Genomic DNA, 9,959 nt, shown 5'->3' with positions numbered 1-9,959 from the left:
TTCAATTGGCCTGCTTTCAGCAAATACCAAACTCAAATTGCAGACTTTGTAAATATATTCAACTGGACTAATAGAGAGGTGGAATCAACTTGGTAACCAGAGTATATATACCTATTGCTAATTAGACTAAAATGATTTTAGTCCAAGGTGAAGTTAGTCATGTAGGTTATGAAAACAAACCTGAAAAAAAAAAAACAAAGTATAAGGAAGGAGACTTTAAATGACTGCCCAGACCAAAACGCAGGTGAAGTGATTTCTGGCAACAAGACAGAGATGCTTACAGGGTGAGTGCTACAGCTGTGACCAGAACTATGTTTTTCTGACTCCCAAGTCCATAGCTCTATCCATCCCCTTAGCCCTAGTCCCTTTCTCTGTTTATAAATAAAGGAAACAAAGCAGTTAGCCAAGTATCAAAAGTGAAAGCATAAAAGGGGAAAAGTCAGAGCCTTCTAAAATGTAACATTCTAAAAAATTTCAGAGCATTTAGGAGCATGGCCCACATTCATGCAGTCCCATTCAACTTCTCTAAGCCTGGTTCCTCATATGTAAAATAAGGATCACAGTATAATCACCACCTTAGAAAGTTAATGTGATCATGTATATAAATGTGCTGGGTATGTAAAATACTCCTCCCCAAATAGCAGCTGATAAATGACCTACTCAAATATTATATATTTTTATTAATAAGCATTATACTTTTTATAAACAGGATTGTCTCAGTTGAATTCTAGAAGCCGCCTTAATTTTGTAAATGTTAGAGAGCAATACGATTTTGAAGGATCAGCATGGAATGTGAAATGAGAAACAAGTTTCATTAAGCTTATGTAATGTTGGCGGTGACAATTAATAAGCAGTAAAGCTGAAAAGAAGAAAAACTTAAGTAGCAGATAATAGAACCAAATTTTCTACAAGAGCAAGGTAATAAAAGTCTACTTTCATCTCCAGAATTACATTTCACTTTATTTTAACCAGAGACAATTCTAATACCTGTTTTTCTCACTAATGCCCTACCTGCTCTCTGTACTACAGAACCATCAGCACTCATCAATGTCTTTTTTTTTGATTCCTTGGCATTTCATTATAAAAATACAAGACTTTTAAAATCTCCCATATTTTTAGACTATACATAACACTGGCTAGTTTCCAAGTGGAAAATAAGACTTAGCATTTAGGAAAGGGCCTGGCACGTGCTAAATAAATGTTTTAAAATAATAATTATAGCCATTAATAAAACTAAAGAAACACACTTAGGTGTTCTCATTAAATATTTTTAATGAATAAATAAACACAAGAGGCCCCTGCTGGTTGTGCAATGGGTTGAAGCACAGCACTGCAGCTGGCCGCAGCTGCTTCAGTGGGAGTTCCATCCCCAGCCTTGGAGGTGGCCCACATGGCTCGGCAGACCTCTCCTGTCTCGCTCACTGCTCCCCTCAGCAGAGTACTTCATCTGTTCTTCTCCCCACTCTGACTCTGGTGAATCCTCTTACCGCCCCTGTACCCTGGCCTGCATAAATAAATAAAAACTTAAAAAAAAAAAGCTTTTTTTGACATGCTAACAATGTTTAAAGAGGCTGTTAACTACATTTACAGCAAAACACAAATATAACTGATTATCTAAGAGGAGCAACTAGAGTTGTACATGTGCTAGGAAACTGCTAACAATTAAAAGAGATCCAGAAAAGGGGATCTGCCTTATAAGAAAAGGGAAAGGAAAATAAAAAGAGGCAACTTACAAGCCATACCTGCCTGGGAGCAATGAGCCCAGAGTCCTGACTGCAAGGACTAATGTGGTAACTGTGGACAATTCACCTATGTATCCACTACCTTTTATAAGATAAAGATACAAATTGAGGCTCATGAAAGACTTCATCAACTTTTGATTTTTGCTGTACCCATATAAAATATTCACTGGCTTTCTTGGTTTAAAATTGATTTTTTAAAATGTAATGTCACCTTATGCAAAAAATACATTTAAATTATTCTAGGGCCCTCCCTGGTGGCACAGTGGGTTAAAGCACAGCACAAAGAAGCTTAAGCCACTTCCACATGAGTTCGATCCCCGCCTGCCCTGGTGGAGATCCAGGCAGACCTCTCCTGACCCGCTGGCTGCTCCCCTCAGCAGTGTACTTCGTGATCTGCCTGTTCTGCTCCCTGCTCTGTTTCTGGTGAATCCTCTCACCCTCCGCATCTCTGGCCTGTACCCCAGTTCTGTACGAATAAATAAATCTTTAAATATATATACATATATATATTCTATACATGCTAGTTAATGTTTCTAAAAGTCTAAAATGTACTAATAAATGTTCAATATCAAAGATCACCTAAAAAGCACCTTACACTATGACAATAACCTAGTCCTTATAAATTAACAAACTTTTTTTTTTTAAAGATTTATTTATTTGTACATACAGAACTGGGGTACAGGCCAGAGGCTCAGGGGCGGTGAGAGGCTTCACCAGAGACAGAGTGGGGAGCAGAACAGGCAGATGGACGAAGTACACTGCTGAGGGGAACAGCGGGCGGGTCAGGAGAGGTCTGCCACGCCATGTGGTCACCTCCGGGGCAGGCAGGGATCGAACTCATGCGGAAGTGGCTTTAGCTTCTCAGTGCAGTGCTTTAACCCGCTGCGCCACCACGGAGGGCCAAAATTAACAAACTTTTAAAGAGAGTTGAATAGAAAAGAAAGGTAATTTCATAATATCACAAGATTCCAAGGGTTAATTCTAACAGACTAGTAATTAGTTCTTTAATTATGAGGGGGTTTTTTTATATATAAAAAGACTCCAAAAATTGAAAATAGAATTGATTCCTAACCTACATAACCCTCATTTAAATTAGATTATTTTGCCTGAAAAGATTTAAAATCTAAAGAGGTATCTGAAATCAATTCTTCTTGAAATCATAAAAAAGAAAAAAAATAAACAAAGCACTATTAGCTATAAACGTGCTCTATTTGCCCTCATTCTGGATGTATGAGCAAATAAATAAAACTTCTTAAACCTGGAATTTAGAAAAGCAGTATCTATCTGTGTCTTAAATCTTACTGGTCAATAAAGACCCCAAACTAAATGATTACTTTCCTGTGAAATCTATCACTGATCAGTGCATGAGCACACATTTGTACCTGGGCTAACACCTCTTTTCACTGTAGTGGCCAGGATACATAAGTGAGGGCCACTGCTCTTCTTAGAAACTCTGAGTAAGCAAAAATGCATTGACATAGGTGAAGTCAGTGAAAATCCTATGAACACTGGTGAACACAGAACTATTTTATGACATGCTAACAATGTTTAATGAGTCTGGTAGGATTTTAGATTAATTAATTAAACCTCACTAGTCTGTTTTAAAACAGAAGTGGCATACCCAGGCATACTTCTAAATCTGAAAAGTAGGTGAGGAAAATGTCTATACCCATGTCTTTTTTTTATCCTTATGACATTTATAATTTATAATTTATCTCCTCTCTCTGTATATATACACACACATATATTCTCCATATATGTAAAAAAAAACTGTTAAAAGCTTGTATGTTATGTGTGTGTGTATGTGTGTATAGATAGAATAACCACCGATAGGAATAGTTACATGAGTTATAGGTATAACAAAGCCATCTCCATGAGCTTTCTTTCCTACCAGAGCTCAAAAGCAAGAGGAGTCTTATTTTATTGAGTACTGCAAAACGAAGGAAAATTGAATATCAAAGTATCATGAAACAGAGGAAAGTTAAAAAGGGTCACATAGTATTACAGAGAAGTAAACACTTTTTAATGCAAGCTTTTTGAGAGCATGATTTATCTCTGATTCATCATCTCTGTTTTTACAGTTTCTGTCTTATAAATAGTATGAACCCAATAACTATTTGTTGGACTAATAACTGGACAAAATTAAACACCCTCACAGCAATGGATTATCAGTAATTAGAAAACTCAGAAATTGATTCCTTCATCACCTTGTCAAATGTATGGCAATGAAAGTTTTTCAAAGTCAGGTATCTGCTGTACCACTGGCCATATTTTTTCTGATGAACAGCTAGACCAACAAATTCATTCTAATTAAACACAGGGGATGTTTTAATAGTCATTTAAGTATTTTCTGGCTAATGCCAAACACTTCACGTGTAAGTAATATGCTCTTACATAAATTTATTTTTAAAAAAAAGTTCTATAAAATAGAACAAAATGGTGATTTGGCAAGAGAAAATGATTGGTAATTAATAGGTTCAAATTAAGCATATAGTTATTATCATAGCTATTATTTCATGCAAAAGTTTTATAATTTAAAAAGTGTGACTAGAGTCACACTTGTTCAAAAAGTTCATCTGACTGAGAACTTTCTCAGTTTTTCACAATATACTACTGTATATATCAAGAGTAATGAATGTTAGATGTTAAAGATGTCAATCTCCTAAATGCTTTTTATGAGACTGAAGTGAAACAAAAACAATAATAAGAGTTACAGCAGCAGTAGCAACCAGAGCAAACATCAAGGCCTTTTTGCTAGGGACTTTACACCTGTTATTTCATTCAAGCCTCACCACAACCATGTGAGGTATTATTGTCTGTATTATATGAATGAGGAAACAAAGATAAGTGACTTGTCAAAGTTAGAAATAGTTGAGCTGGTGTTCTAGTCAGGCAATCAGACTACATACATGCTCCTAACCTAACTCTCCTCTCCCCCCTCCACCCTTTCTCCTCTATATATACACACACATACATTTTCCATATATGTAAAAAAAAAACTGTTAAAAGCTTGTCTGTTATATATGTGTGTATATATATAGAGATAGAATAACCACCAATAGGAATAGTTATCTGAGTTATAGATATTATGAGCAAGTGATTAAACGCCTCTCCTCATTCACAACTTCTACATAACACTTTGAATTCATATAGTTGATGCTATTCAAAAAGCTTCTCAAGATGTTTTCCCTACATTTAGTCACAGGCATTGAGAGAGATGATAATCTTTCACTGTAACTCAAACTTTATACTTAGGAGCCACTAATCTGCTAGCTCTACAGGTTCCAATGCTTTTAATATCAATTCAGAGGAAACAATGCGAGGCCAACTCTCATTGCTGAAGTGCTGAATATGTCTGTTTACTGCACAAACAATTTACAAGATACTAGAAGGTAGAGCTATAACTCAAGTTAGACATACACAGAGCTACACTCTGCCTGGTCTTGTAATCAGGTCCCAAGATGTTCATCTTCTTCCCAAAGAAGAAAAGACTTCAAGGAATCCATTCTAGAGAAAAGGAGAAGCATAGAGGAGGCAATTTAAAGTACTGGAGGCAACCAAAGACATAAAAGGTAAATCCAGGATATCCCCTAAATATGTGTATTAACATAAACTTGATGCTGTTAGGATCTTTAGTAAGTAGCACTTCAACATACAGTATCACTCCTCAACCCTCAAAAGACTAAAACACATAAATATTCTAAAGGACTGAAATCATGAAGCATAAACTGCTCTTCATAAAAAGTAATGTTTATTTTAACCCATATAGTTTGCAAAGTATCTTCACAGATGCCACATGTATTAGGTAGTAAGAGCATGTTGCTACCCCATTTTACAGATGAGAAATGAAAGGGTTTCCCTAAATTCATACAAGTGACTGGTAGAGCCTCCAACTCAAATCATGCAAAGCCAAATCCCAGGGTCTTTCACACCACAGTGTGCCTCCTCATTCCACAACAGAAAGTCACAAAACTATCCCGTCTGACCCATTTGCACTAGTTCACTAGCAATACTCGTAAAAACAAACGGCAACTATTAATGTAATAACTGCAAAATGGAAAGGAAACAAACTCAGCATTTTCCAAGAGGTTCCCAACTTTGCCTACTGGAGTTCTCACAACAGTCCTTCAGGTAGGCACTGGTATTCCTATTGCATTAGGAAACAGACTGAACAGGAGCAACTTGACTAAGGGCTACAATTAACCATACAGCAGTGATTTTAACCATGAGTCTGCTATACCACACTGCCTCATATAATATTACAGTCTGATCAGTGATAAAGAAAAATACTTTTAGGTTACAATATTTTAATGTTTTAAAATGACAAAAAACCCTTCTCTGTCTGTTGCTGTCACAAACTTCTCAGCAGAGCATCTTTTCTTCTTCCTGATTTTATCTTAATATCTGCTGACATTAGCCCTGGAAAAGGGGCTAGCTGTTGGCAGAAAAAAATCCATGGCATCTTTAGCAAATAGCATTTATAAGGCCACTTAACTATTGTTTTTGCCCAGGTCTTAATTATATCAAATTGCATGTGGCACAAGAAGTGTGAGCCTGCCCAAACAATTAAGAAGTGAAAACAGTGAACAAATGAAAATATCTATCCTTTTACTCACCACTTTGTGAGTTTTAACCTATCCCAACAAAATACAGCAAAATGCAAAGTAATCATATTGTCAAATCTCTTTGTGTAATGACTCTCATGTTTAAAAAAAATTTTGTATTTTCATATCAGCACTCTTAATAAAATTGTATTTCAGAGTCAAAATGTAAAAAATAGAAGTAATCTTGGGCCCTCTCTGGTGGCGCAGCGGGTTAAAGCACTGCACTGAGAAGCTAAAGCCACTTCCGCATGAGTTCGATTCCTGCCTGCCCTGGAGGAGATCCACATGGCGTGGCAGACCTCTCCTGACCCGCCCGCTGCTCCCCTCAGCAGTGTACTTCGTTGATCTGCCTGTTCTGCTCCCTGCTCTGTCTCTGGTGAATCCTTTCACCCTCCGCATCTCTGGCCTGTACCCCAGTTCCATATGAATAAATAAATAAATCTTTAAAAAAAAAAAAAGAAGTAATCTTATTACCAGTCCACCCATTACTGTGACAAGTTAGAAATAGACTGGCTTCAAAATACTATGTACCCCACCCCTGAGGTATTAACTGCTCAAAAAAGACAGTGATAGAAAAAGAGAAAATGTAATCACATCACTTTAGTTTTAAATTTGGGAAGGACTTCCCAGAACAAAATTTAATTAGCTTTAACAAGTTAAAGGTATTTATGATTCCCTGTGGGATGGGGGCAGGCTTCCTTATCTGAAGCAAATAGGAGGAAATTTAAGTTAGCATAAATTGTAGTCTTAATGGAAGGTGACTAGTAAAAAGGATTTAAACAAAACTCTTAGTTCATGGAACAAATAAACTAAGTCTATCAGAGTTAAAAGGGGAGGGGCTAGTGGAAAAGTAGAAGGAAGGAACAAGGACCAGAGTAGAAAAAAAAAAGGAAACAGGAAAAACTGAGCAGGAGGAAGTGTAAGGAGAGGAGGAGGGGTAAACTGTAAAGAAGGCTAGACTCAAGAAAGTACTGCTGGACATGTGCAACTAAACTCACAGCTTACTTTTTTTTAAAGATTTATTTATTTATGCATACAAAACTGCGGTACAGACCAGAGGTGCAGCAGCGGTGAGAGGATTCACCAAAGACAGAGTTGGGAGCAGAACAGGCAGATCCACAAAGTACACTGCTGAGGGGAGCAGAGTTGAGAGGCAAGAGAGGTCAGCCGCACCTGTGGCCCACCTCCCGGAATGGGATTGAACTCTCACTGAAGGGCTGCTGCGCTTTAACCCGTTGTGCCATCAGGGAGAGCCTCAGCTTACTTTTCTTACAACTAGGAAAGGAAGAAAATTAATTCCCAGGACCATACAGGTTTGCCTGACGCTATCCTATGGAAGGAATCCTCTTCTAAGGAGCAGATTTAAACTAAAGGAAATAAACTAGGCAAAACCAGAGAAAATGGAGTTCATTTGAGACATAGGAAAGATCCTACAGAAGAATAACTGGCAGAGATGGAGGGAACTTTCTAATGTTTTAAAAAACTTTAAATGAGTGGATTACGTGGTATGTATCTTCATCGGTTATTTACTAACAGTATAGTAAACCTGGCTATATATGACTGCACTTACTATTTAATAAACAGTATTAGTTCGGTCTGTAAAAGAGTACCTCTTCAAATTCCCTAGCCCACTATGGTGAGTTTACGTTTGTCTGGAAACACCTCTGTTGGAATACATCAGTCTGGGAAGGAGAAAGAGATATTAACAAATACAGAAGCAATGGGGGGAAGGGGTGTTGAGAGGGAGTTCTTTATGAGATCATCCCCCATTTTTGCCCTTGGAGTTTTGGGGAGGTGTGGGGGAAGGAAGATTTTGTTTGAGGTACGCCTCGCAGTAAGTTATCAGGTTTCTTCTTAGGGGAATGATCGAGGGCCAAAATCTACCTATCAAAGAGAAAATGATCCAGGATGGAAAAGTCAATTCCGAAGAAACCCCAGACGATTTATCATGAAATGATCACACACATCTTATCTCTGCTAATCCCAAATTGGACAGCTTGCCCCGTGTCACTTCCAACTGCTTCTCGCGAAGAAGACAGATGCTTTGCCGTGATCCCAGAAGTTTCTGGCGAGTTGCCCATTGACGTAAAATAGAAAACTGTTCGGGGACCGGCCTCGGTGCAGCAAAGCGCCACGTCCAGCACTGGAATGCCCCTTCCTCCCTCTCAGGGTAGGAAATGGGACCCGGTAGGACAGAAGGGGAGCTAGAACGCCAGATCACGGGTCTCCACCCCTGAGCTCAATTTTGGGGACTAGCCCCCAGCGTACAGCCATCTCCAATCGCCCAGCCTTAGGCCGGCGACCCCCGGGACGAGCGCCCCCAACGGCAGCAGGCGCACCTCCCCGGGGGCAGCTGTCGCGGAGTCCGCCCGCACGGGCCTCCCTGGGAGCAATAGGCTATCGATTCAGCTGCCTGTCGCTAGGAGCCCCGGGAGAGCGAGGCCTACACAGCCCGGCCGGAGCCCCGGCCTCGATTTCGCCACTTACCCCGACACCGGAGCGGGTACCCGGGGACAACCGAACCCAGCTAGGAGGGAGGGAGGCGGCGCCCGGCCCACCTGCAACCGCAGCCATGGGGAAAGGCGGTGCGGGCTCCAGGTTACTGCCAACGCGACTCCCGGGGTCGCCCGCCCACCCCCAGCCTCGCAAGTTGCGCATTCAAGTTCAGACCGGCGCCCCGTAGTCCCCAGAGCCCTCGCACTCTCGAGTCCCTGATAACAACAGGACGCGGAAGAGGCCCCCACAGCACCGACCGAGGAGGAGCTGGGCCCCTCGGGGCGCGAGCGGGGCGCCGACCTCCACCGGCCCGCCAGTGCCCTCCCCTCCGCCGCCCCCGCCGGCACGGGTCGCAGCCCCCGGCCCTCCGGCGTCCAGCCCCGTCGCCGCCTGGCTCCGAGGCCCCTGGACCAGGACGCCGGCGACCGGGGCTGGAGTTCCCCCGAGCCGCGGCGCGCTCGGCCTCCTCCCCCTCCAGATCCCCCAAGTGGCCCCCGCACCCTTTTAAAGTACGCGGAGGAAGAGTTTCCCACCAAACTTTGCCGGGCGGTAACCTCGCCCCCCTCCCCAACCCACACTTTCCGGGCAGTCATCAGGAGAGATCACTTTCCACTTGGGATAAAGCGAATTAAGGACCTGTCAACCATTTTAGGTCTTTTTTTATAGAAGACATCCTCTCCTTCCCCTCCCTCCCTCCCCCCGCCGGGGCTTTAATTTGACACCAAATCTGCCCACCGCGGAAGGGGGGGTTGAGAAGGGAGGGGGTGGGGACGGAGGGGAGGAAGAGGGAGGCGAGGGCAGCGAAAAGGGGAGGTGGGCGGGGGGCGCGGGGAGGGGAAGGAGGTTGATTTACCTGAGACCAGCCACTGGCCTCCATTGTTGGAGAATTCAATGGCATTGACACAGCCGAAGTGGCCGAGGAGGTCCTTCTTGTAGAGGTTTCTGCAGCCCCGCAGGCGTCTCCTCTGAAAGTCCTGAGTGAGCAGGGGGTCCCCATGCAAGCCCCGCTGGGACAAGAAGCCCACCACTGACCTCATGCTGCCCCCCAGGCCAGCTCTCCTCTTCATGCTGGAACCGCCGCCGCCGCCGTTCGCGCCGCCGCCCCTCCCTCGGCCTC

The 9,959-nt window shown here is 42.1% G+C and overlaps 1 protein-coding gene across 3 annotated transcripts in view; it reads right to left on the bottom strand.

Annotated features, from left to right (window-relative positions):
• DCAF5 (DDB1 and CUL4 associated factor 5) overlaps nt 1-9,953 on the bottom strand; it is an 84,543-nt gene extending 74,590 nt beyond the window's left edge. The window contains exon 1 of one of the 3 annotated variants that reach the window (XM_004681751.2): nt 9,696-9,953. In XM_004681751.2, the coding sequence (XP_004681808.1) occupies nt 9,696-9,909 (214 nt within the window). In that variant the 5' untranslated portion in view covers nt 9,910-9,953. Of the gene's footprint in view, nt 1-5,162; nt 5,180-9,695 lie in introns of those variants that run through there. The other 2 variants (XM_012724593.1, XM_012724594.1) reach the window with 2 other exon arrangements.
• Nucleotides 9,954-9,959: the final 6 nt, after the last annotated feature.

The sequence above is a fragment of the Condylura cristata genome, unplaced genomic scaffold (assembly GCF_000260355.1).
Source record: "Condylura cristata isolate star-nosed mole 26May11 unplaced genomic scaffold, ConCri1.0 scaffold00013, whole genome shotgun sequence".
Classification (NCBI taxonomy): domain Eukaryota; kingdom Metazoa; phylum Chordata; class Mammalia; order Eulipotyphla; family Talpidae; genus Condylura; species Condylura cristata.
Note: the sequence above shows the minus strand (reverse complement) of the source record. Positions and strands in the feature narration are given on the sequence as shown.